Source organism: Manis javanica, chromosome 2, assembly GCF_040802235.1.
Source record: "Manis javanica isolate MJ-LG chromosome 2, MJ_LKY, whole genome shotgun sequence".
In the NCBI taxonomy this organism is placed as follows: Eukaryota; Metazoa; Chordata; class Mammalia; order Pholidota; family Manidae; genus Manis; species Manis javanica.
This window is the reverse complement of record NC_133157.1, coordinates 32,593,387-32,621,012: the sequence shown is the minus strand read 5'-3', so window position 1 is coordinate 32,621,012 and position 27,626 is coordinate 32,593,387. Positions and strand designations below refer to the sequence as shown.

The following is a 27,626-nucleotide window of genomic DNA, read 5'->3' as shown; positions in this document are numbered from 1 at the left end:
TATATGCTGACAAATTGGAAAATCTAGAAGAAATGGATAAATTCCTAGAAACATACCTATCACAACTTAATCATGAAGAAATAAGAAATCTGAACAGACTAAAGATAAATCAGGAGATTGAGTCAGTAACCAAAACCTTTCAACAAAGAAAAGCCCAGAACAAATTTAAGAGCTCTGTGTTCTTGCCTAAAACATTTATTCTCTGTTTCAGTTTCTCTAAAATGGGTGTTAAAATAGTACTTGCTTAACACGGTTTTCTGAGGACTAACATAGTTAATCAAAATAAACTGTTTCAAGTTCCATGGGTGGATTCTACTGAACATTTAAAGAAAACTTAATGCCAATCTTTTTCAAACTCTTCCAAAAAAAGAAGAGGAGAAAACATTCCCAAACTCATATTACTCAAAGCAATATAACTAAAAATCAACATTATTATCCTGATATAAAAACCAGATTAGGACACTTCAAGAAAAGAAAAACTACAGACCAATATCCCTAGTGAATGTAAACACAAAATTCTCAACAAAATATTAATAAACAAAATTCAACAGCACTTTAAAATGCTCATTCACCCTGATCAAGTAGAATTTATCCCTGAGATGCAAGAATGACCCTACATAAGCAAATTGATCAGTGTGATACACCACATCAATAGAATGAAAAATGACAATCATTTGATCATCTCAGTAGATGCAGAAAAAGCATTTGAAAAAATGTACATCTTTTCATGACAAATATGTTCAAAACTTAGGTAAAGGAGGAACATACCTCAATATAATATAGGCCACTTGTGACAAGCCTATAGCTAACATCATACTCAACAGTGAAAGGCTGGAAGTGTTTCCTTTAAGATAAGGAACAAGACAAGGTGCCCGCTCTCACCACACCTACTTAGTGTAGTACTGGAAGTCCTAGCCAGAGCAAGTGGGCAAGAAAAAGAAATAAAAGGCATCCAAATAGAAAAGGAAGTAGTAAAACTGTCTTTGCCTGCAGACTCACCAAAAAAACTGTTAGAACTAGCCAGTGATGTTCAGTAAAATTACAGGATACAAAATTATCATCAAGTTGCATTTCTATATACTAACAATGAAATATCTGAAAAAGAAATAAAGAAAATAATTACATTCACAATAGCAAAGAAAACAGTAAGATATTAGGAATAAACTTAACCAAGAAGGTAAGAAAATCTATACACTGAAAACTATAATAATTTGATGAAAGAAACTAAAGAAGATACAAACAAATGGAAAGATGTCCCATGTTCATTGATTGGAAGAATTAATATTATTAAAAAGTCCATACTACCCAAAGCCATCTATAGATAATGCAATCCCTATGAAAATTCCAATGACATTTTTCTCAGAAATAGAAAATATCCATCCTAAAATTTGCATGGGAGTGTAATAGACCATAAATAGCCAAAAAATCCTGAGAAAGGGCAAATCTTGAGGCATGAAAGTTCCTGATTTCAAACTATAATGATCAAAACAGTATGGTACTGGCATAAAAATAGACACATAGACCAATGGAACAGAATCAAAAGCCCAGAAATAAACCCTTGCATGTACAGTCAACTAATATTTTACAAAGAAACCAAGAATACTCAATGAGGAAAGGATATCTCTCAATAGAAAAGGAAGTAGTAAAACTCAAATAGAAAAGGAAGTAGTAAAACTGTCTTTGCCTGCAGACTCACCAAAAAAACTGTTAGAACTAGCCAGTTGTGAAAATTGGATAACCACATGCAGAGAAATGAAATTGGAGCCCTATCTTATACCTCACAAAAATAAACTTGAAATGGATTGAAGTTCTAAATTCCAAAGGGATTAAAGACCTGAAGCCATAAAACTCCTAGAAGTAGAGATGATGAAAAGCTCTTTGACTTCGGTCTTGACAATGATTTTGTGGTTATGACACCAAAAGCACAAGCAACAAATGCAAACATCAAACTAAAAAGCTTCTGCACAGCAAAAGAAACAATCAACAAAATAAAAGGGTAACCTTTGGAATAGGAGAAAATATTTGCAAATAATATATCTGATATAAGATTAATATCCAAAGTATGTAAAGAACTCATATAACTCAATGCCAAAAAAATCAAACAATCTGATTTTCAAAATGGGCAGAGAACTGAGTAGACATTTTTCCAAAGAAGACATATAAATGGCCAAGAGACCATATTGAAAAGGGGCTTAACATCAGTAATCATCAGAAAAATGCAAATCAAAATGACAATGAGATACCACCTCACACCTGTTAGAATGATTATTATCAAAAAGACAAGAGAGAACAAGTGGCGAGGATGTGGGAAAAAGGAACCCTTGTGCACTGTTAATGGGAATGTAAATTGGTGCAGCCATTATGGGAAACAGGATAGAGGTTCCTCAAAAAATAAAAACAGAACTAACATATAATCCAGCAATCCCACTTCCGGTTATTTATCCAAAGGAAGTGAAAACATGATCTTAAAGAGATATCTGTACTTCTGTGTTCATTGCAGTATGATTCACAGTTGCCAGGGCATGGAAACAACCTGAGTGTCCATCAACAGATGAATGGATAAAGAAAATGTGTGTGTGCACGCACACACACACACACACACAGGAATATTATTCAGTCATTAAAAAGAAGAAAATCCTGCCATTTGTGATGACATGGATGGACCTTGAAGGCATTATGCTCACGACATAAGTTAGACAAAGACAAATACTGTATGATATCACTTTTATGTGGAACTCATTAGAAGTAAGAGTAGAATGGTGGTTACCAGGGACTGAGGGATGTGGGAAATGGGGAGATGTTGGTTAAAGGGTAAAAACTTCATTATAAGATGAGTAAGTTTGAGGGATCTAATATGCAGCACGGTGATTATAGTTAATACTTTACTATATGCTTGAAAGTTAAGAGAGTAGATCTTAAATGTTCTCATCACAAAAAAGAAATGGTAATTACTTGACATGATGGAGATGTTCGTTAACACTATAGTAGTAATCATTTTGCATTATCAAATTAACATGATGTATACCTTAAACTTATATAATGTTATATGTCATTTATATCTCAATAAAGCCAGAAAAAATATTTATTTTTAAACATTTTTCTGTATATGGAAAGATGGGGGTTATATTTATGTGTTTGTATATATACACAAAGCACAAAATTAGCTTTTTGATATTTATACAATTTTTAATCTGTATAGTCCTTAAAAATTCTTCCAAAGCATCATTTTGATGACTTCCCTCTTGAATGTGCTGCCATTTTTTATTAACCATTCCTTTTTGGAAGAATATTTGGTGGCCTTCACTTATTATGATGCCAATGTGCAATAAATATGCTTGCACAATAAACTCTGCTTATGTCTGTAGGGTATCTCCCAGAGCTAGAATTACTGGGCTGAAACATTAAAGTTTTAAGGCTTTTTTTGCTTTCCAGGTGGCTTATAGAGACATCCCTTGCTGCAGGGGATGACTGTTTCCTCCTAACACCCTCAGCCAGTACTATGAATTGCCAATTTTATTTTTAAATCATATCTATGTGATAGTAAAAAAATCTTTTTAATTTGCACTAATCTAGTTTTTGATAAGACTACACTTTTTCCTCCTGATTTCATTTTTCCAGTACTTAATCCATCTCTCAGATAGTACATTTCACTGAACATTATCCTGATTAAAATAAGGCTTCTAAAAATAAATCTCAGAACCTCTTGTTTTTTCTAGGTAGCCAAGTCCAATTTGCAAACAGATGGATTAAATTCTTCTCTGGAACAGCTTCAAAGCAAGGTAGAAATGTGTCAAAACTCAAAGGGAGACAAAAAAGTAAGTGCTCATTAGGTGCTATGCTAGGAATAATAAAGACATATCATGGTACAATCATAAACTGGAAGTAAACAAATCTGTGTTCAAGACTTCTCCAGCACTAGAGGGGCCTCTGAGCCTTCCTACTTAACCTCCGTTTAATTCAGGGGAATTAAGGAAGAGAAGAGAAACCAGCCACCTCCCCAGCCCCTCCCAGGAGGTATATAGAGTCCAGTGAGTGTGGGGGCTTGAGTCTGACCTCACTCCCCCTCTGATGTCACCAAACATCCCTCCCTGTCATTGGAACTCAGCCCTAAATGAATAACAGCTGGACTCTGCCCTTTGAACAACCATTTTTTGTTTGATTTTTCATTTGTTTGTTTGGATCATCACACATAAAGTAGTTCCTTTGTTTTCTGTGTATAAATAGTGAAAAGTCTGCATTGGAGTAGTTTGGGAGAAATGGAGTTCTAAGTGCCTGCCAGGCACCTGATCAGCACAGCAGGCCTCTGGATGCTCACACTCTCTCTTCCCCAGTAGTAGCACTCATCTCTGTCCCCATTCCTCATGCACCCTGGCCTCCCCAAGTAGGAATCTTTTCCTAACACCTCAACTTGAGAACCAGATGGCCTAGCCAGATGTTTCTTGAGTGGGACCCACCCTCCTTACCAAGCTCTGTCTTTTCACTTCCATTTCCATCACTGAGTTGAGGTTTTATTGTTGTTTAGTGCTGAAGGGATGTTTATTATTCTGTCTTTGTTGTTTTTTCTTGCACAGTAATACATACTTCTTGAAAAAAGTTCAAGCATCCACAAAACCCAGAATGGAGAATACACACCCCTCGTATTATTCTCATTTTCTGCAGAGCTCCTGTAACATCAGGCAGATGTTTCTGCACATCCCCTAGGAAGCAGGGGGAACCAGGCTATCTGCAGCGACCCCTTCAACAGGCCCCTGAGGGACAGCTCTACCTGTCCAGAGCAGAAGCATTTGCTCTCCATTTCCTCACCTCCCAACCCCGCTCCCCTCCAACCCTCTGCCCTCTCCTGGTGGTGTCAGGGTGTTGGGCTGGGTACCAGGGGCTTGCACAGCCTCCTGGCCGGGTCGCAGAGCATGGGCCTGGGTGGACAGGCAATCCTATGTTGAGGGAGGAGACTGGTTGGATGTTTATGAAGAGCAGGGGCCAGGAGACAGAACAGTGCCTGGGACACATGGTGAATATGGTGGGGGCCAGGGAATGTGCAGCCAGTACCTTGTGCTCCGTGTTGCATGTGAGGAGGGCCTTCTGGTTGTTGGGTGCCGAAGACAGGGAAGGAGGGAAGAGTGGGACAGGGTGCTGAGACAGAGAGGATAGTAGCCTGGACAAAGTGCCAGCAGGGACATTTCCAATCCAGAGCTGAGTGATCAGGGGAGTGGGCAGGACTCAGCATTCATTGGAAATGAAGGAAACAGAGGAGGCCAGTGCACCCCCTGGCCTGGGTCATCTACACTAGGTCAGGAACCATTCAAAGCACGACATATGAGGACCACCAAGTGACATGTGGGATGTGTGGTGATGGGGAATGTCCTTAGGGTTGCTGCCCTGTGGACCTCTGGGCAAGGTCTGTGGGACAGCTCCTCCAGGGGGTGCGTGTATTTGATATTGTCCTGAAGACGGCCAGCTCGCCCTGCAGAAGGGCTGTGGCCAGTTCACTCCTACATACCCCGGCCATCTGAGGTCATGTCCTTCTACACGGAGAGACCCTGGGAACATTCTGTCACTATAATACAGATGGGCAGTTAAATCATTCAACCAAAATGAACCCATAGAGCCAGGAATAGAGCTCCTGATGCCTCATCAGTGAAGGATCTGCTGCCCCAGTGCAACCATCTAAGAGAGCTGGCCCAGCATTTCCCATTGCCCTAGAGCCCACCCTGCAACTGGGGGCCTCCGGCTGACCTGGGCATCACCATCAGCCAGCCCCTGCTCCTGCAGTTCTGATGGAATCAGCCTGCCCTCCCGCAGCCTGCTTCCCATGTCTTTCTTACTCTGTGTTCTCACAGACAGTGACCACAGAAGACCTCCTTGGCCTTGTCCAGACTGGGAAAGAAAAACTGAGACAGAGGATTCAGTACCTCAGCTGCAGGCTGGACATGGTGTCCGGGCCTCAAGCAGTCTTTACTGTAAGGAGAAGACGGTGGGGAAGGGTGGGTGGGCTGTTGGATCTAGGCTTCCAGTTCACCTATAGGCTTAGCAAAGCCTAAGGGAAGAGGGAACTCCCAGGCCCCTGCTGGACCTCAGGCCTACTGGGCTGCCTTGGAAAGACCACAGGCTGTGCAGTCAGATCTGGGTTCAAATCCCAGAGGGGTCATCATCCCTCACCTTCTGGCCCCACTTCCCCAACTCCATCAGGACGGTCGGCTCACTCCACCCACCAGCTCCCAGGCCAGCCTCACATCTCAGCCTCTTCCCATGAGCACCCCTGGCTTCTCACCACCCCTCACCCCTCTGCCTTGTCCAACCCCCACTCCCACCCCATCTCCTACCCACTGGCTGCCCTTATCCCCTTACTTCCCTTCCTGATCCATTCCCTGAGCTGCAGCCAGACTTAACATTGGAAAGGCCAGTCTGACCATGTCTCTCTCCTGCCCTCAAGGTAAAATCCTTTAAAGCTTCCTTTAAAGGAACCTACACAACAGCTTCCTAAGCCTGCCCTCTATGGCTTGTTCATTTCTCTGACCCTGAGGATGTTACTTCCCCCTAGGCCTTCTCTCACAGAGAGAGGTCTTGATTTTAGGAGCTGCCTCCCTAGACTGTGTGCCCAAAGAAGGCAGAGCCTGCGTTTGAACATCAGAGGCATTCAACCAATGTCCAGGGGGATGTATCATAGAACCAATGGTAGCATAAGTGGACAGCCCTCAAGTTCTGCTCTGGCCACCCTTCAGGCTCTGACCCTCATGTTTTGATCCAGCCCTTCCTTCTGTGGGGAGGCTCTTCCTGTGATGCCAACACTAGCTTCCGTCACTCCACCAGCACTACACCCAACTAGATGGGGTGCAGGAATCCAGCAGGAATCTTCCCCTCTTACGGTCAATCCATGCTGAGACAAGACTCAGAATCAGACAGAACAGCCCAAAAAGCACTTATCGTGGGCCACCACTCCTACCCTTCTCTAAGGTCCAGCTCGCAGGGAGTTGGCCACTCTCTCACCTACGCACCCATTCGTTCATTCATCCATTTGGTCAAAAACACCTAGCACATCTATGGGCCATCCTTACAGGTCCATGACCCTCAGTCTTAAAAGACTCTGGAAGTTTCCCTTCATAGCACAGGCTCCCAAGAAGTGGATACTGAGTGTCTGTTTCTCTGACTAGATTGTAAGCTCTATGAGGACAAGGGTGATATGTGGCCTCTTCACCCTGTGTCCCAGGACCAGGCAGAGCCTTGCAAAAAGCAGTCCTTCAGGAAATGTTTTTGAATGTCTGAATGAATGAATGAATGAATGAATGAATGACTCTCCAAAGGAGATATGACCATTACCATTTTTAGAAGGAAAAATAAAGGCTCAAAGAAACAGGCAGCTGGCCTCCAGCCATAGCACTGCAGCAAGGAGGTGAGCCCAGGCTGCCTGCCTCCCTGGCACTTAGGGCAGACCCACACACTTGGCCCTTCTCTTGGGCCTGCAGGACATTTTGAATGATGTGGAGGTGGAGAGTAACATCCTGGAGTCTTCAGAAGCCCTTGAAGAGGAAGCTAAAGTAGACCTGGTCACCCCTGAGTCCTTCATCCAGCCTAGCCGCACGGGGAAGTCCATGATTGAAGACCCAGCTGTGGAGGTGGTCAAGAAGATTCTGCAGTGAGCAGCCCTGGGGGCGCAATGGGGTCCTGCCACCATGGCTGACAGCCCTAAGACTTCAGGGGCTGTTTTTGGGGTCCCAAATCCTGGATTTCCATGTAAGCCCACCCCTCATGGCCTGTGACCTTGCATAAGAGGCTTCTCTTCTCAGAGCCTCAGTTTCCTCCTCTGAAATGGAGCTCATGATAGGAAAAACTCACACAGTATTGTGAGCTAACTGGGATGGTGCCCACTGCCTGACCTGACCCATCCTCATGGTCACTGGGGAGAAGCTCATGCCCTTTCCTTTGGTTTCAGATTTCCCAACTCAAAATTCTCAACCCAGAATCGTGACAAAGATCGGTCCCAGACAGGTAGAGGCATACAGGCCTGTGGGGCTCAGAGCACTGGCGGGGGGAAGGAGGTGGTGCCACCTGTCCCCACTCACCTTGGATCCTCTGCTCTCACCCTGGGTGCTCAGCAACCAAAGGCTTCAAGCGACATCAGAAACAAGTGGAACATTCCATGAAAAAGGCTTGGTCCAGTGCCAGTGCCACCTCGGCACGGAGGTAGTGTTTCTGGGGTGCTTGGGATCTCCCCTTCCCAGCCCCCTATCCTGTCCCTCAATATGGAGGCCAGAGACCACCCTCTTGCTCTTCTAGACTGTCCTTAGAATGTACCAGCTGTGCTTAGCTCAGAGACCCCAAGGGAACCAGTGAGGGAACGGCTCTGATGCTGGCTTTAGTCAGGTTTGCTCATTCCTGCCGAGTGACACAGCTCAAAGAGGTCTCCCACCCTGAGAACCTGTCTGGGCATTCACTGGCTTTCCATGGTGACTGCCAGGGGATCCAAGCCCTGCTACCTCCCTACATACATTGGCCTGGTCAGGAAGAGGGACACTGGAGATGGCTTTCCTTGGATGATATCACAGAACCACAGGTGAAATCCTGGGCTCTGGTGTCCTGGCTATGTGCTCTGTCCACTGTGCCCCACCGGGGTCATTAGACTTATGGCTCAATGAGCATGGATGCAGGCTGACCTTTAACACCAATTTTATGGAGGGTGGATAGCAGAAGCTACATGGCTGAGCTGACTTCCTGAGCTCTCTGTGAGTCCTTGTTAATTCCTGGTTTCGAGGATGTGGCCATGAGGAAATTTCTGCTTTGCATAGTTCCAGGTCTTTTGAACATTTATGCTATCTCAATGTAGAAATAAACAAAGGTCAAATGATCAAAGCAAAGGATATTTATTTGGAGCTTGCTATGGCAAAGAAGTCAGCCACCACCATTTGTGTTTTAGCAGACTCAAAGGCAGGCCAAAGAGTGAGGAAGCTGTATAGTGGAGAAAAAGGCTTCAGATATACCCTGTTTGGCGACTGTTGGCCTAGGGAAACTGGAGGCAGGCAGGCTGGCAGTGGGGCAGTCACTGTGAGTGTTTAAGGGTGCCTATTTGGCTTTCTCTGGTTGGTCCTGAGTTGGAAGCAGGGACAGAATTTAGGGAAGTTCTCAGTTATTAATCAAGTCCAGACCATTTGGAGCTGATTGTTATGGGAGTTATTATTTCATATTCTGAATTGTCACTAGAGATGACAATCTGGCTTCCTACAAGTCCGACTTATAGCAGATTGGCTTCCTGCATTGTTTATTGTAAACAAGGAGTTGGTTTCCTGGGCAGGTTGCTATAGGTTATGGGTCAGAGTTTTGTATTTGTGTGTGGGTCCATTTGTATATTTAATCTACCAGCACTTACAGAATAAAGTCCATGTTGCCAGGGCTGCCAGATAAAAATTCAGGATGCCCAGCTAAATTTTAATTTCAGGTAAACAGCACATAATATTTTTAGTACAAGTATGTCCTAAATACTGCATGGGACATACTTATAGTAAAAATTACTTGTTGCATATATGAAATTCAAGTTTAACTGGACCTATTATATTTTCAGTTGAGAAGCTCAAAATTCTGCAAGTGGCTCAATCTATTTTTCTTTGGGTGCTCACCACAGGGGAAAAAGGATACAGATTTCTGGGCCTCAGCACCTCTGCCTCTTGTTCCCTCTCAGCAACCTTGGGTTGGTTTTCCTGGTAAGGTCTTTACCCCCACAATAAGGTTGTCTCCGGGGCTGTTGAGGAGCAGGGAGGCACCTTGAAGGATTCAGCCCCAGACAGGGGAGTCAGGTTGCCCCATGGGCAGGCACAGCACCTCCGGCTACCCACCCACTTGGGGCTCCTGCAGGCTCAGGGCTGCCTGTGTCCGTCCCAGCCTCCAGAGCACTGGCCCACTTTGTCCCACAGCATCACGTGGTACTCCAAGCCCAACCGAATGGACAGAAAGTACCAGGTGCTCGGGGAAAGGCCACCTCCTCCTTCTGAGTAAGTGACACACCCTTTCCTTTAACTCCGTTTTAACTTCTTGTCTCCATCAGAGGGCAGCTAAATCTGATCCAGCTGAGGGGAAAATAAGAAGGGAGATTATGGCAGAGCAGAAGAGGTCAGTGAGGGGGCAGGTGAGGGTCCAGGTCAGTTTTTTTCAGCCCATTTCTCCTAAATTTTTTTAGACATTTTCACCAGAACTCCTCATTTTCCAAGCTAAGCATTTTGTGGAAGCAGGGCAGCATACCTCTTTGAAGTTTGTGGTTTGTTTGTAATATTTTTAATGCTGTTCCTATCCCATTCATCTTTTGTTTTAATTTCAGTGATCAAAACAACATCTATTCCACTTAATATTAAGCAAATCTAATTTTAAGTGAACAAACATAATTTCAGCTTCAGAAAACCAAAAGCACTCAAAGAAAGTCAAGATCTTCAATGGATTGCCCTCCTCCCCTTCGTCAGGGAACTCACCATTACAGTGCCCCTACTCTTCAGTCCTTGTGCCCCACCAGTGGGGTTTTGTGGACCCTGCAAAGAAAGGTGGCTTTCATATCAGGTGGCTGGGCAGTTGCATCCAAGTCAGCAGCTAGATGCTCCTGTGTCCCACACACCAAAAGACATTCCACATCATTGAAACATGACTCTATATCAGTTTTGTATAGTTCTCTCACTTTATCACATGTGTATATTCACATAACCATCACCACAATCACGGAACAGAACTGCTCCCTCACTACCAAGATCCCTCTCTGGCTACCCCTGTAGAGCTGCTCCTGCTCCCTCTATACCTGTCCCTAACCCTGAGCAACCACTGATCTGTTTTCCATCTCTATAATTTTGTCACTTCAAGAGTATCATGTAAATTGTCTCATCTACTATATGTCTTTCTCAGCATGGCTTTTTGCCTTCAACATATGCTCTTGAGAGCCACTCAAGTGGTCACGTGTGTCAGTAGTTCATCCCTTTGCATGACTGAATAGTAATCCATGGTATGGATGCACCACAGTTTTTTAGTGATTAAAAAAATCATATGCTAAACAAAAATAAATAAATAAATTGAGCATTTACTAAGTCTCCGAAAGGGGAGATACTTTCCTGAGAAAGTACAGTGGTTAATTGCTCAGGAAACAGAATCAGCCTGATCATGTTTTTACCCCCACATTGACACTCTGGCTAAGTGACTTCTCCCCAAGCTTAATCTTCCCCTTTGCACAGCAGGTAGAAAAGCACCCTTCTCTTAGATCTGTGGAGAGGAGTCAGTGAGTCACCCACAGGCCTCCTTTGAGTAAGACAGGACTGTCACACCAACCAGCACTTGATGAAACCACAAGGGAAAAGACGGGAAAAATTCTGTCAAATAAAATTGTAAACTCCTCTGAGTTAAAATGCAGTAAAAAGTTAGATGATAACCAGCCAAGAACAATAGTGGTAAATAAGGCCAACAAAGGAAAAGCCCTTTAAAAATTGGCTCTCTCCTTGCCTCCCAGCAAATTGCTTAGGAAACCTTGAAAACTCAGTAGGGGAAGGGGGGAATCCGAAGAGACCGCGCCCAAAGGAGAAAATAAAATTAGGAACAAACATGCGCAGAAAACACTCTCACTAGAATACAAAGAAATGAAAGGGGAACGACTTCGTTCGTCGTTTGCCTAAGAGTAACCAATACATAAGTTATAGTAGGAGTTCCCAGTTATCAAGGGAAGGTGGAGATGAAAAAGTTATTCTGACACTCGTTAAAACAGTAAGGAAGATTTTATGTGGGAACACTGTAATGGCTCGGCTGAGAATACAAGAAATCAAGCTTAACTCTAAATACAGTAAAGACAAGTGGGGATTTACAGCCAACATACAGAGTGAAGGGGTCAGTGGATTGAACATTCAAGGGTAGTGGGATTCTTGCTAAACCTACTTAACAGGATTCTTGCTGCAGCAGGCTGGGTTGACCAGATATTAAAGGTGATCAGATATCAAAAGTGGGGGATTGCCTCTAAACTGACTTAATAGAATTCTTGCTAAAATGGGCCAAAGATAGTGCCCAAGGATAAGGCCTAGTCAAAAAGTGGACTGGGAAGAGCCTATAAAGTTTAGTCAAAGAGAGTGTTTCTGTTAGTCCCTCCTTTTATTTAAGGGAAAAAGAGACATTCTTCTTTGCTTTGAACAGTACAAGTGTATTTCTCATTTGTTACCTTTTATTCATTAAGGACCAGCTGAATTATCTGTTGAGACTTGGTAGTAGGGCAGCCAGACAAGACTTGTAGCTGCTGGCCTGAAGCATCCTGAGCAGCCCACACCAGAGCAGCTCTGGGATTAGGTTGCCATTGTCCAGATTCAGCTTGCAGGGCTTCTTTAGATCCTGGGGACAAAATCAGCTACAAAACAACCTAAAGTCTCAATAGGTGTCCAGGGAATCAAGTTTTATTTCTCAGTGGCATCAAGTCAGGAAGGTGGGAGAAAAACTGGAAATGTTAGTTTGAAGAGTTGTAGCCAGATATTGAAGGAAACTAGAAGAACTGAGAATTTGGCAAGGACTGAAAAAAATGTGCAAGATGGCAAGATCCAGCCCAGTTTATAGTAGCTAACAAAATCTCAGACAATGAAAAGGACTAGAATCTACTAGCCCATAAGGTTTGCTATTTAAAAATAAAATTTTTATCACCCCTTCTTTTTGTTTTTTGTTCACAAAATAAGACTGCTCTGATTAGATTTGGCCTGATTATTTATGTAAGCACAGCAAGAATAGAAATTGACCACACAGACCTTTGTATTGCTGGAACTTTTCATAAAGAATCACAAATTAGACATTTTAAAGCCTCTTGAGGCTAGGAAGCCAAGCCAGATTTTACCTGCAGTGCAATAGATTTGGGTGAAACCCTTTCTTCTTGAAGTCCCCATAATATCCTAAGGTCCCTGGGCCTGCCAGGAAGTGGCCTTCCTTACTCACCTATAAGTCTGGGCAGCCTGTAAGTCAAGTACCAGGCTGGTTTTCCCAAGGAGGCTTCAAGCATTGGCTCCATAAAGTCAACTTTAGTTCCTTCAAACTGTTTAGCCATATCTGATTCTACCCATCATTCTCCATATGACATTCTAGTTAAAGCCTTGATTATCAAGTGTTCCAGTTATGCCCTATTACAAGGACAGATTCCTGCTGAGCTCATGTAAATAACTGTATTGCCACAAAATACATATACTCAAAAAGAACTTTTGAAGTCTGGGGTTCATATGAGTGGATAAAACATCCAGCCTGTTGCCAATTAGCCCTTTTTCCTTTTCAGCCTCAGCTATTTGCTTTCAGGAGTTCCTCAGTCCTGTGAGAGCCCAGAGAGGGACAGGAGGCCTAGAGCTAAGTGACTGTAGGGGGCTGAGGACTCAAGTGGGAAGGGAAAGAGGTATGGCTTTGAAGGGAATCATAGCAAAAGGTACAGGGAAACTGAAGGAAAGATCAAGGAGACTGAAGGGAGGGAGGAAGGAGGAGCAGAGGTGATGCGAAGGAAGAGGTCTTAGATGAGCCAGTCTGGGGGGATCTTAAGTTTCCCAAAGAAGCCACTGAGGTTCCAAATTATCCTTAGTAAAATCATGCCAGTAGCATGAATCACACAATGGAATATTCTTTGGGAAGGTATTATGAAATACACAAAGGAGCCAGTCCATATAAACATTTGGTCAAGGACAGAGTTTCTGTTAAGGTCAACAGTAAATTATCTTTCCAGAAAGCAGCTGGGCAGGTATAGTGAAAGTCATAAAATTATACCTTTTGTGCAACTCTTCAGGCATCTCCCCCAAGAAATCTAAATCCTATCAAAAAAAAGAAAAAGCGTGCCCAAAGATACACCATGCAATACTTTTTATCCCAATTAAAAATGGGAAAAAAACCTGAAGGTTCAAAAATAGGGGATTGTACACAAACCATGGTGCTTACATACTCAGTGTTACACAGCCCTTGAGAAAGATACTGTAAGGTGGGAGAACACTCACAAGTGAGCAGAATATAAAATGCGCATGAACCTAATTCCCAAACCAATTTTAAATTCAGGAGAAGGCAATACAATAAAATATTGGCATTTATTTTTCCTTCTTGCTTTTCAGAATATTTCTAATTTTCATTATGATGAATGAATTTAAAAATGAAAGATCAAATGACATGTGTGTGTGTGTGTGTGTGTGTGTGTGTGTGTGTGTATGTGTTTAAGAACTTGGCCAGTCATGTGTATACAACAGTCTTTATATCACTTCACAGAAATTGTATAAAATCAAGTGTCCTGTAGCTGTGTGCAGTTCTATTGCATCTGCCCCTTACTTTACTCTTGCTGTTGAGATGGTTGGCCTAACTGAACATTGGTATCCACTGGATCTGTGCAAAGTTGTTTAATAAAGCCTCAGTGCTCACAGTCAGCCAAAAGGCCAAAGGTAGGAGAAGGGGCATGTTTAGCCCGACGGAAGTCCTACTCATCTGACTAATATTTATGAGAAATATTTCTTCTTCCATCAGTGGTGAGGCACTGATGGGTACAGGTACCCACTGGGACTGGACATTCCATGGTGAGCAAAACAGACACATTCAGTCTGTTTCCTGGTGGACTTTACCATCTGTCGGGGAAGATGGAGGTTAATCAGCCAGTCACACAATCAGTTCAAAACCCCCTTGTGGGGAGTGCTACAGGGCTGAGGGCCTCTGTGACCTGTGAGAGCATTAGAATGAGGTGGTAAAAAACTGCCACTGAGCCAGTATCTGAGGAAGAAATAGAGCAACTGTGACCAAGAAGAAAGTAGTGTTCTCTGGAGAGAAACTGGTATGTGCAAAGGTTCTGAGGCAGGAATGAGTAATTATAATGAGTGATGAGGCCAAGAGAATAGAGGTGCTGAGAAGAGGCCAAACCCAGCTTGTCACATACAACTGGCATTAAACTAGACAAATAGAAATAGTAGGTGGAATGTGCTTAGGCTTCACATGGACTGTCCAACTCCAATTCTGGCTGGGCTACTGAGTACTTGGAATGGTCTGTCTGTTTGGTTTTGTCACATCATTTGGTGTGATTTGACAGAGCTCCCCAGGGATCTGTTTCATGTGTGTTGCAGGAATTTTAAAGGCATTATCCGGACCCTCCTCTGGGAGAGCAATGACCATCTGCTGACTGTCGTGGAGGTAAAGATTGCTACCCACAGACCTGTCTGTGCCCCTCTGCCAGCTGCTGGCCGCACATCCCCAGCTGCCTCTACTTTCTGCATTCTGCTGATAATGGCCTTGTGGGTGAAACTGAGAAAAGGGGATTCCAGCCCTCGTGACTATAGCTACCCAGCTTCTGTCCACTTGTGCAGTATTCTTCATCCTAGAAATTAAACCTCATTCATTCATTTATTGATTTATTAACCACCAAAGATACCTTGGACTCAAACTGTATGACATATGTGCTGTGACGGGAGAAACAAGCCCTGTCTTTGTCCTGGAGAGGTCAGCGCCCAGTAGGAGGGCAACAGATGTGGGGGCAGCAAAGGAGCTGGGTGGGGCTGTGGTACAGGCAGCTGCAGGGCCTCCAGCAGGGGCTCCCAGCACACCACACACGGGGGTTTGTGCATGTTCCTGCCTGCCTTCTACTGGGCTGTGAGTCCTTCAGAGCAGGTGTGCTGAGTCCTCCATGTTTGTGGCCTGCAGCCTGGTACCCAGCTTGGAGCTTCACAGAAGCCCAGTCATTGAAATGAGATTCTATTTGGGTCTTGAAGGGTAAGTAGAGTTTTGCCATTCACTTGCACCTTGTGTAGCCTAGGATACTGACAGTAGTGAAAAGGGCAGATGGCTAGGTAAAGCATCCCCGAACAGGTGACATCAAGCAAGTCGGAGGAGGTCGCATGGTGAAGGTCCCCTTCCACACACTGTCGACCTTCCCTTGCAGGAGTTCTACCGCAAAGAGAAGCGCTCAGTCACCAGGCCTGACTGCATGTATGAAACCTTTGACCAGTGCGCGGAGAATATTGGCCAGAAGATCCTGGAGTACCAGAGCCAGACAGATGAGTACCACAACTCCTGCCTCATAGGTGGGTGCGGGCAGCAGGTGGGCAGGTGGGCTGCAGGTGTGGCCCACATCCAATGATGGAGCTAGGCCTGGTCGTCTGGCCTGGATGATACCTCCTGACCTGCAGGCCACTGGAGAGGCAGAGAAGCTCCCTGGTAAAAAGCCCACATCTTAGAATTAGATGAAAACTTCTATCAGATGTAACTAAGCAACCACAAATCTACTTTCTGTCTCTCTAGATTTTCCTATTCTGTGCTTTCATATGACTGGAATCATGTAGTATGTGGTCCTTTATGCTTGGCTTCTTTCATTTTGCATAAGGTTTTCAAAGGTTTATCCATGTTGTAGTGCGTGTCAGCACTTCCTGCTTCTCTGTGGCTGAATCATATTCCACGGCATGCATGAGCCACATTTTGTTTATCTTTTCATTCACTGATGAACATTTTGTTGTTGCCACATTTTGTCTATCATCAATAATTCTGTTACAAAGATTCTTGTACATGTCTTTGGACATATGTTCATTTCTCTTGGGGGTATAAATAGGAGTGGAATTGTTAGGTCATATGGTAACTCTGTTTAATCATTTGAAGAATCCTTCCACAGATATTTGGTAAGTGCCTGCTGTATACCTGGCCTGTGCTGGGTTCTGATAGACCTGGTAGACACAGAATCCAGGAGAATAGGGACAGGAAAACAGGCAGGTAGAATACATCTTGCCACTTATATTTATTATAATGACATTTAAGAAGCTGTGGAAAATGCCCATTGCCCCACCCCCACCCCACCATTGTCCATTTCTCTGTGTTCCTCTGTGTCTTTGTCCACAGCCAAGTATGTTTTATACAGTTGTAAGACCTAATTATTCCTGCTTCTAAGGCAAGGAACCTGAGGGCCCATCACAGGCCTGCTGTGTTGGGGAGGGGCAGGTGGGGTAGAAGAGGGAGAGGAGTAGGGGATGGCCAGACCCAGGGTCAAGACCCAGCACTGTCAGCCCCCAGCTACAGGACCTTGACCAAGTCAGCTCAGCTCTGTGAGCCTCAGTTGCCTTGTCTGTAAAGTGGAAACAATGTCCACCATGCAAGGCTTTTTGGAGGATTAAGCACCTTGCATAGACCTGCCACATACAGGGAAAAATAATCAGTGGTGGCTCTCTTCAGTGTGCTTGTGGGATGACTGGAATTGAAACCATGGACAACATTTGGTTTCTCTAGCTCAGGATTTCCCCATGTGGGATCTCATCCTATAAGATCTTCCTCAAAAGAAAGTTTTCAGGGTCAAATGGGTTTGGGAAATGCTGCAGATTATGTTCCTCTCTGGAAAATTCCCAGTTCACATTAAATGGAGACTTCCATTTCCCACAGTTTGGGAATCCAGTATCCCCACCAACCCTCCCACTGAAAACATGTGAAAATGCTGGCTGTAATGTTTTTGTGGTGAACCCTTTCAAATGCATTGATGAGCTAGCTATAAAGTAAAAAACACACAAGGCTCCCAAATTAAGCGAAAATAGGGACTCTGAGAGATTAATTGAGCAGTAACTCTGACTATTGCCCTAGGGGGCTTTGCTGACTTCCAGGTGAATTTGAGCATCTGTTTTCATGATCTCCAGGGCTCTGGGAATAGGACACAAAGTCCCAGACCCAGACAAAGTCCTACACTCAAGGTAGAAAGTCTGAAAGGACACAAGCCACATAAAACCAGGACTCCACAGGGCTCCACTTGCCAGTAAGGAGAATGAGAGAGAAACCAAGCACCCCCCAGCTCCCTACCAGCGATGGGAACTGTCTAATTAAACATGATGCTACTGGATAAAGAAGAAAAATCCAGTGAGAATCCATAACTGTAAGCCAGCCTGTATGTGGTTTTTAAACCTGAAGTCCCATTTAAATAAACTTGAATTCAACTTTGTTTTTGTGACTCATCCAAAAGACCTTTAGCTGGTACTTTATGGGTCATTCTAACCCTTAAAATGACCTTGTTTAGTAGAGACACTAAAAATGACCTTAACATGTGTCTTTGTCCACAGCCAGATATGTTTTATCCAGTTGTAAGCCCTAATTATTCCTGCTTCTAAGGCAAGGAACCTGAGGGCCCATCAAAGGCCTGCTGTGGTCTTTCTAACCCTTAAAATGACCTTGTTTAGTAGTGTCTGCTTGTTCAGTAGAGACACTACAAATTTTCTCTAGAAAAACCCACCTTCATTCAGCCCTCCAAGGAGTCTCATAAATAAAATGCCCAGAGTAGGAGCTCACAGTAAAAAGCAAACAAAACATACAAACAAGGAACAAAGGCACCTTGAGCAAGAGGCAGCAGCAGCAGACCAGGGAAGGCCTCGGATAGTGAGCATGCCAAACACAGAATATCAAGTAATATATTTATTAGCACAAAATAAAAGAGGATATTGGAAACATGATTAAGGCACAAGAGATTATTAAAATAGCCAAGTAGATATGAAAGAGAACCAAATAGAACTTCCATATTGGAAAACAAATACTTATAATTTTAAAATTATGAATGGCTCTATGACCAGAGAAAATATTGAAAATGCAACACAGAAAAATAAAGTGATGAAAATATGAGAGAGGTGAAGAGATACAGTGATTTAGAGGCCCTGAGAGAGAGAGGAGACTAGAGTCAAAGCGATATTTGAAGAGGTGACAAATGAGACAGAACTGCTGAAAGACACAATTCTTTTTAAATGAGCTGAAAAGTCCGGTAGAGTATAGGAGATCAGTCCTATGAACTTATTTAATCCAGTATTTTCTATAATGATTTTTGAACCACAGGATCTCTTTTGATAAAATAGCTATCACCACATTGTAGACCAAGTCTTTTTCTTTGGGAAACTGCTTTTGGCCAATGTTGGAGAGACAGAGCAACTTGGCTGTGCTCTGTCCTCTCCCCTGGTTCCTGCAGAATTACGGGCCCAAATGAGGAGATTTGAGGAGCTGCTGCCCCAGGTGTGCTGGCTGGTGATGGAGAATTTCAAGGAGCACCACTGGAAAATACTTTGTGCCACTACTGAAGAGATCCGGGGACAGTTCTGGGATTGTCAGAAGGAGCTGGAGAAAAGGAAGGTGAGGGGGGTTCCCAGGACGAGCCCTTCCTCTCCAGGACCAGGGGCCTGGGAGTTCAGAAATGGGGGCAGGGCACAGGCAGAACTGAGTCCCAGGGAAGGAGATGGGCCAGGCTTGACACTATTGGATGCGGGCTGGGGGATATGAGGCATGGGAGAAACGAGAGTTGAGCCAGCAGCTTCTTCATGGAAGATATTCAGTAAACTCTGTTGGATTTAATAGGTGGGTCTGCTGGTTTCTGTGGGGCCAGGGTCATTGAGCTCAACAATAATTGTCTACCTGGTGCGTGGAGCTGTGGTTCAAGGATATTGTTGATTTTGTTGGACTAAATCCCTGATTGTGCTGTGCCAGGTGCTCAGCTCTCTCTCCATCCCTCAGTGTCAGCTTCATCCATGCCCCTATCCTGCCTTCTCCACCACACCTCTGCCCATCCATAGCCCTTCACACACCCAGGTCAGATCACATATCAATCTGGCCTTGGTCATTATTGACAGAGGACATAGGCCAGTGACTTTTGGTTCTGACCTTAAAACTGGGTCAAAATTCCTACTGATTTTTGGGTTGCTTGATTGAAGGATGAAAATGCCCAGAAGCTCCGTCCAAATCTCGGACATCCTGCGCATTTTCAAGAAATGGAGTCTTTATGTCAAGTGGAAGAGAAAAGGCAGGAAGATCTGGACACCTTGATTAAGGCGATCAGGGATAAACTAGAGGTCAGTGGTGCCACTGACTCCCAAGTCCAGGTGCCAAGGCCCACACTGCCCTCCAGAGAAATTACCCCAACAGACAGCCTTCCAACAGCAGTGGGCAAAGCCTCTTGTTGGCAACCTGGACAAAGAGGGGTATGAAAGTGGGCAAGTTTTATAGGTAGATATGTTTGTTATTGGCTGTTTTAACTTGCATTTTTGAAATTTCTAAATTAAAATTAATTACAAATTTACCAAGAACTTTTAAAATCAAGATCCACATATGATTTTATTTCCTCTTGGGTGAATTGTCTATGGGTCCCATGGTCATTTCTGAATCATTTTCTATCTTCAAGCCCAGTTACCTCTTGGGAGAAGCCTCCTGGCTTGGGACCAGATGCCAGTTAACTGGGACACAGTTGATAAATGACTTTGGGCTTGTCTCATCCATGGGCTCTACAAACCCTCCCTCTGTCGGCCTTTGGAGGAAAGTTCCTCTCCCTATAGCACTAGGCTACCTGTGTTTCCTCCAGGATTTCAGCAGGAAATCTGGCCAGTTTTTCATAGCCAGCTTGGCCGCCTTCACTGAGAAGTTCCTGCTGCAGCTGGACGAAGTGGTCACCATTGATGATGTCCAGATCGCAAGTAAGTGGCACTGCTTATGCCCTGGCCCCAAGGGGTCTGGTGAGGCTCAGGGTGATGGCTCTAGGGGTCTGCTTTCCCCCATCTCCACCAGAATGAAAACAGATTCTCCCTTGAGGGGACTGATGAGTTTTTGTTTGTTTTCATTAAGTAACCTTTTCTAAATTAAAAGAGCAAATCCCAAAAATAGGTCTAATATTATATGTAAAAAATGAAACCCTAAGCTGTAAAAAGGTCAACATCATGTTTGGGGCTTTGGAGTGGAAACAGTGCCTATATCCCACTTCACATCCTCTAGCAGTGGCCCCCCTGCCACTGCCACTGCTCTCTGTACCTGTGGTCAGGTACATTCAGCCTCTGTGGGAGGGGCCTGCCTCCCCTCACGTATAACCCTGGCACAGAGACATCTTTCCTAAGTATGAGATGAGAGCTAGAAGCCACAAAGGAAACAGCTGGCACTTCTCTGGGGCCACAACAAAAACAAGGAGAACTGGTGAAAGATGGAAAGACAAACCACAAATTGGAAAAATATTCCTAAGAACCTATGGGTGTCAGAGACAAGCGTAATATCCCTGTGGTACAAAGAATTCTAGTGGGTCAAATTTGTAAGAAATAAAAGACAAACACATGCAGTTTAAAAGAGAAGCAATTCATATGGCCAGTAAATGTAAAAGGTGCTTGACCTCACTGTGAAAAATGAGCTAAGCATTTGATAAATGGACACTGTTAAGGTATCATTTTTACTAACAGCCTTGTAAGGTTTTTACATTTAGTGACAACCAGCCCTGGAGAGACTGTCAGGAAGCCCCAGGATCATAGAGACCCTTGGAGAAGTTGCTCCCACTCTCCTGAAGAACCCTCTGTCAGTACCTGCCAAAATTCTGAATACCTTTGACCTAGGAATTCTAGCCCTAGGAATTTATCCAACAGAAATACTTGCACAATATTTCAAAGATATATTTTTAAGCATTTTCATCATAGCACCATTTGAAATCACAAAGAATTGGAAACAGCACCAATCCCCATGCATAGGCAGTGGGGTAAGCAAGTTATGGTCCAGATGTACAAGTGAACACTGTGCAGGTGTTAGAGTGAGTGCAGTACATCCGTATGTGGCCACACAGAAAGACAGGAAAAACTGCTGTTATGTGAAAAAAACAAGTTGACAATCAGTACTTATCTATGATACCATTTTTTTCCATTTATTTATTTGTTTATTTATTTATTGGTATCATTAATCTATAATTACATGATGAACATTGTTTACTAAACTCCCCCCATCACCAAGTGCCCCCCACATACCCCATTGCAGTCACTGTCCATCAGCGTAGTAAGATGCTGTAGAATCACTACTTGTCTTCTCTGTGTTGTACAGCCCTCCCCGTGCCCTTCCCCCACATTATGCATGCTAATCCTAATTCCCCCTTTCTCCCCCCACCCCTCCCCTTATCCCTCCCTTCCCACCCATCCTTCCCGGGCCCTTTCCCTTTGGTAACTGTTAGTCCATTCTTGGATTCTGTGAGTCTGCTGCTGTTTTGCTCCTTCAGTTTTTTCTTTGTTCTTATACTCCACAGATGAGTGAAATCATCTGGTACTTATCTTTCTCTGCCTGGCTTAATTCACTGAGCATAATACCCTCTTGCTCCATCCATGTTTTTGCAAATGGTAGGATTTTTTTCTTATGGCTGAATGATATTCCATTGTGTATATATACCACATCTTCTTTATCCATTCATCTCCCAATGGACACTTAGGTTGCTTCCATTTTTTGGCTATTGTAAATAGTGCTGCAATAAACATAGGGGTGCATATGTCTTTTTCAGACTGGGCTGCTGCATTCTTAGGGTAAATTCCTAGGAGTGGAATTCCTGGGTCAAATGGTATTTCTATTTTGAGTTTTTTGAGGAACCTCCACACTGCTTTTTACAATGGTTGAACTAATTTACATTCTCACCAGCAGTGTAGGAGGGTTCCCCTTTCTCAACATCCTCACCAACATTTGTTGTTATTTATCTTTTGGATGGTGGGGACACTTACTGGTGTGAGGTGATATCTCATTGTGGTTTTAATTTGCATTTCTCTGATGACTAGTGATGTGGAGCATCTTTTCATGTGCCTATTGGCCATCTGAATTTCTTCTTTGGAGAACTGTCTGTTCAGTTCCTCTGACCATTTTTTATTGGATTATTTGCTTTTTGTTGGTTGAGGTGCATGAGCTCTTTATATATTTTGGATGTCAACCCTTTATCAGATCTATCATTTATGAATATATTCTCCCATACTGTAGGATGCCTTTTTGTTCTATTGGTGGTGTCCTTTGCTGTACAGAAGCTTTTCAGTTTGATATAGTCCCACTTGTTCATTTTTGCTTTTGTTTCCCTTGTCCAGGGGGATATGTTCATGAAGAAGTCACTCATGTTTATGTCCAAGAGATTTTTGCCTATACTTTTTCTAAGAGTTTTATGTTTTCATGGCTTACATTCAGGTCTTTGATCCATTTCTAATTTATTTTTGTGTATGGGGTTAGACAATGATCTAGTTTCATTCTCTTACATGTAGCTGTGGCAGTTTTGCCAACACCAGCGTCGAAGAGGCTGTCATTTCCCCATTGTATGTCCATAGCTCCTTTATTATATATTAATTGACCATATATGTTTGGGTTAATATCTGAGCTCTCTATTCTGTTCCACTGGTCTGTGGGTCTGTTCTTGTGCCAGTACCAAATTGTCTTGATTACTGTGGCTTTGTAGTAGAGCTTGAAGTTGGGAAGCGAGATCCCCCCTGCTTTATTCTTCCTTCTCAGGATTGCTTTGGCTATTTGGGGTCTTTTGTGGTTCCATATGAATTTTGAAGCTATTTGTTCCAGTTCATTGAAGAATGCTGTTGGTATTTTGATAGGCATTGCATTGAATCTGTAGATTGCTTTAGGCAAGATGGCCATTCTGACAATATTAATTCTTCCTAGCCAAGAACATGGGATGAGTTTCCATTTGTTAGTCCTCTTTAATTTCTCTTAAGAGTGTCTTGTTGTTTTCAGGGCTATGATACCATTTTTAAAACACATATGATTTAAATAGATGTATTCACATGAATATAAATGAATCTGTGAGAGACAGAGAGACATAGGGAGTGAGAGAGACAGACCCTGAGAGACAAGTGCCAGACTGCTGGCAGGGAGCACCTGTGGTGCCTGGGCCTGGAAGAGACTTCTAAAGTCCTTTCTTTGTCTGCATTAGGGAATGCTTAAACTTTTTATAATGTGCATGTTCTATAACTATATAAAGATTAAAATCATATATTAAATGTTATCCATTTATCCTTAACCTATTAAGTAATTAAAATATATTATTTTTGTTTTTAAAAGTTTATTACAAACACAATTTTTATAGCAGAATAAGCAATTCCATATGAATTATGAAGAAAGTGAAGGACACAATTCTTCCACCCAGAAATAAGTGTCTGTAACATCCGTTGTCCATCCTTCCGTCCTTTCCCTTTTTGCACAGGCCGGTGTGTGTGTCAGGGCGGGGGCAGTTCTAGGCTGTGTGCTCTTGTGTAACCTATTTACCTTTGGGCAGACATTGGTCAGTCACTTTCTGGAGCATTTTCAGTTGCTGTGCATCACAATTTGCTAAGCATAGTAATTTATTAATCAGTCCCCTGCTGTTGAACATTGTGCCATTTCCAGTTTTTCACTCCTGTAATGGAGCTGAAGGGAACATCTGCATCCATATATCTCTATTTTCAGGCAATAGATTTCCTAGAAGTGGACTTTTTGGGTCAAAAGGTATATATGCATTTTGAGATATTGGTGGCTTTCCAATATAGGAGGTCTCTTTGTCAAGCATGAGCCTTGTTTGGGAAAGCAGACCTGCAGGGACATTAGGGTTGACACCCAGGGGAAGATAGGCAGAGGAGCCTGTAGGCAGGGCATTCTCTGTTCCTCAGAGGGAACTGCTGAGCTGGGATAATCCCCTGCATCTGGCTTGAAGAGGCCTTTCCTGTTCCGTATCTTGGGCCTCTGGGCCAAGCAGCCTAGCTCTGACACTCGTGGCAAACCAGGGCGCAGGACAAGGCCACTCCTACCTGCCGGCTCTCACTCCATGCACGGTGCCCAGTCAGGAAATCACCTCCCAGGACAGGAGAGCAAGCTGAACACTAGATGGACAACCTTGAATGTGTTCCTGCCATGGGGAGTTCTTAGATCAGGATGCCTTTGAGCTAGTATAAGCCAAAAAAGTCTCTACAAAGCATATTTGGGGGCTTATGGAAGCTGTAAAAAGGTCAGAATGTCAAGTTTGGGGCTTTGGAGTGGAAACAGTGCCTATATCCCACCTCACATCCTCTAGCGGTAGCCCCCCTGCCACTGCCACTGCTCTCTGTACCTGTAGTCAGGTGCATTCAGCCTCTGCGGGAGGGGCCTGCCTCCCCCTGGAGATTCCAGGTGGGAAGGCCGGTGTGAGCCTTCACTTCTGTCAGTGTAAGGTCAGGGGAGGTCCCCTTGACCTCAGGCTACAGGGGAGGCCATCGTCAGTAACCTGTCTTTTGCCTTCCAGGGATGGAGCCCCCCAAACACAAAACATCAATTCTCATACGGAGGAAACTTGCCAGGCTTTCCCTGGAGGAAGAGAGTGAGAAGCCCCTGACTGAGCGGGGAAGCAGGTGAGAGCCGAGAGTATCGTTGAAGAATACTGTGAAGGGCTGTATTTGCTGGGGGCAGTGCAATGACATGGTTAGAGGCACAGGCTCTGAATTCCCATGGTAACCTTGGGAAAGCAGTATGTTCTAAGCCTCAGTTTTCTTGCCTGTGAAATGGGTATGGCAGCCTATGTTACATGGTATTATGAAGAGAAAGTTAAATGAGATTGTACTTAGAGTGACTATTGCACATATTAAGAGCTTAGTAGCTGTTAGTTCATGTGGTGAGGACCCACAAAGGGGTTTGCAAAGAACAGGAGGCCTGTCCCAGCGTGGGACACATTCCTGGGTCTCTGGTGGCCTGTGAGCCACTACGTGTGTGACGACAGCTCTCAAAGTCCTGTCTCCTGTGCTCCAAGAATATGACTCTGGGAGAAGATATAAGGCAGTGATTTGCCCAGCTACGTTCTTAGCAGTGGCTTTTACAGTGCAGCGGGAAAAATGGACCAGGAGTCAGGGACTGCCACCTGGCTGGCTGACCAATGAGGAAACTGAGGCCCAGGAAAGGGAAGCAACTGGAGGTGTACCATCCCCGCTCCCCACAGAACCTGAGACTGTCTGTACACATGGATTAAAACAGTATGAAAATATGAAAAAGAACTTAAAGAAGCTTAATGTTAAATGCTCAGTAGGGTTTTTCTCTTAATTAAGACATTTAAAGCATGATAATTTTTTTAAAGGAACACTAGAGTTTTCCACCAGGGTTGGAGGGTGCACTGTGAATGATGAAAAGCCTGTAGGCCTTTTACATGCATGTTTATAGGAAGTGGCCAGGAATCAAACCCACCAAAGTCACCATCCAAAACAAGATTCTTCTCCGGGAAACACCTTCAATTACCACCACCAAGACCACCCTGGGCCACCTGGCAGCTGTGGAAGCCCGAGATGCTGTCTACCTGGTGAGTGGAGAGACAGGGTGGGGTAGGCACACCCCAGGGAGCACAGGGCAGCTCAGTTTGACTGCCTTTGGGGGGAGGAAGCTTTCCAACACAGGCACCCTGACATTTGGCCCACAGAGCAAATGACACACGTCAAGGTGTCCCAGAGCACAGCAGCTGCCCTCAGGACAATCAGTGTCTCAGGCCAAGCCGCAGGTCGTGTCCAGTCCTAGCAGCAGTTGGGTCCAGTGGCATGAGCCCAGTGTTGCAGAACTCCAGCCAAGGGACAGCCCACCCAGACAGGGAGTGAAGGAATGCTTCCCAGAGGGACAGCTGAGCCAGAGTGAGGGGCAGAGTAGCCAAGAGTCATGGGGCTCTCAGAGCAGAGGCGGCATGGCTGGCAGTTCCTGAGAACCTGCTGCAGCTGTTCCTCTCAACCTGAGGCCTCTCACTGAATCCTCGAAACAACCCTGTGAGGAAGGTAGAACTGTCCCCGTGTTGTTACTGAGGAGGACACTGAGGCCTAAAGAAACAGGCCCCCCTCTATGCCATGACAGAATGGCAGAGCCAGGATTTGAACCCAGTGCCTGCCTGGGGACCCATGGGGCCTGCCTGAAGAGGAGGCTACCTGTAGGACCTCTCAGCTCTGAAGATGCATGGAACTTTGGTCCTCGTGCTGAGAGACAGACCTCATCCTGCCTAGAAATAAGCTGACCCCCACGTGGGAAGAGCCCACATCGCCCAGAGTCAGCCGTTCCACAGCTACCATGTCAAACCCCAGGTGGAGGGACAACTCTGCCTGCTGAGTTCAGTGAGGGCTCAAGGCCCTCCGGGCTCAGCCTCCCAAGGAAGCCAGGACGCCTGTGCTCCAGGGGGGCTGCAGGACTGGTGGGCAGTTAGGAAGGAGCCTAGAGTCCAGAATCAGGTACATGGCGGTCCCGTTCCCTGCTCAGCCTCTTTCTAGCTGGGTGACTGCAGGCAAGGCTCTGAGCCTTAGTTTCCCCATCCACCAAAAGAGGAAAACCCCTGGACCTGCCCGATCAGTTGTCGGGCAGCTTACATGGGAAATGACTGTGGAACTCTTGCCAGTACCCAGAGTGGGTAGGAAGCTCCCTGCCATTAGGTTGCAGGGTTCTTCTAGGGCACAGAGTCCAGAAGTCTCTCCTTTTGTGTCCTCCTCCTGTTGCCTTGTTCCCAGAAATATTTAGCATTATTTGAAGAGGAGTTGAAGAAGATCCAGGATGACAACATGTCACAGGTGAAGGAAGCTCAGTGCTGGAGAGACAGCTGGAGGAGCTCTGTGCATGCCATCCAGGGCCTCTACTTGTAATACCCTCAACCTGCCCCAAATAAAGGCTCATTTTATATGGACCCCTCTGTCTGCCCATCCATGCACCCATCCCCGCTCTGTGCCCAGGACTGTAGCTTCATCAGTGACTGGTGGCCCCTGCCCGTGTGAGGATCACCTCCAACGAGGAGACAGAGGTAAAAGGAGGAGTTGCACATGCTTAGCAGGGATGATGGGTAAAAACAGGAATGGGTCACTGAAAACAGAGACCTACTTCAGAGGAAATCACTTCCAAAAGGCATGCTTGGCCCCTCATCCTGGAAAATCAAATAATTAAACCGTACGGGAAAGAGTATTATTTTACATTTCACAAAATGT

General features: G+C 44.5%; 1 protein-coding gene across 4 annotated transcripts in view; it reads left to right on the top strand.

Moving 5' to 3' along the window:
* CCDC180 (coiled-coil domain containing 180) overlaps positions 1–27,325 on the top strand; it is a 67,583-nt gene extending 40,258 nt beyond the window's left edge. For 2 of the 4 annotated variants that reach the window (XM_073227299.1, XM_073227303.1), the window contains 14 exons: positions 3,717–3,815; positions 5,838–5,957; positions 7,461–7,630; positions 7,928–7,983; positions 8,091–8,178; positions 9,900–9,977; positions 15,048–15,114; positions 15,860–16,001; positions 18,896–19,056; positions 19,632–19,769; positions 20,276–20,387; positions 24,941–25,046; positions 25,846–25,981; positions 27,159–27,325. In XM_073227299.1, the coding sequence (XP_073083400.1) occupies positions 3,717–3,815; positions 5,838–5,957; positions 7,461–7,630; positions 7,928–7,983; positions 8,091–8,178; positions 9,900–9,977; positions 15,048–15,114; positions 15,860–16,001; positions 18,896–19,056; positions 19,632–19,769; positions 20,276–20,387; positions 24,941–25,046; positions 25,846–25,981; positions 27,159–27,290 (1,605 nt within the window). In that variant the 3' untranslated portion in view covers positions 27,291–27,325. Of the gene's footprint in view, positions 1–3,716; positions 3,816–5,837; positions 5,958–7,460; positions 7,631–7,927; positions 7,984–8,090; positions 8,179–9,899; positions 9,978–15,047; positions 15,115–15,859; positions 16,002–18,895; positions 19,057–19,631; positions 19,770–20,275; positions 20,388–24,940; positions 25,047–25,845; positions 25,982–27,158 lie in introns of those variants that run through there. The other 2 variants (XM_073227301.1, XR_012127242.1) reach the window with 2 other exon arrangements.
* Positions 27,326–27,626: the final 301 nt, after the last annotated feature.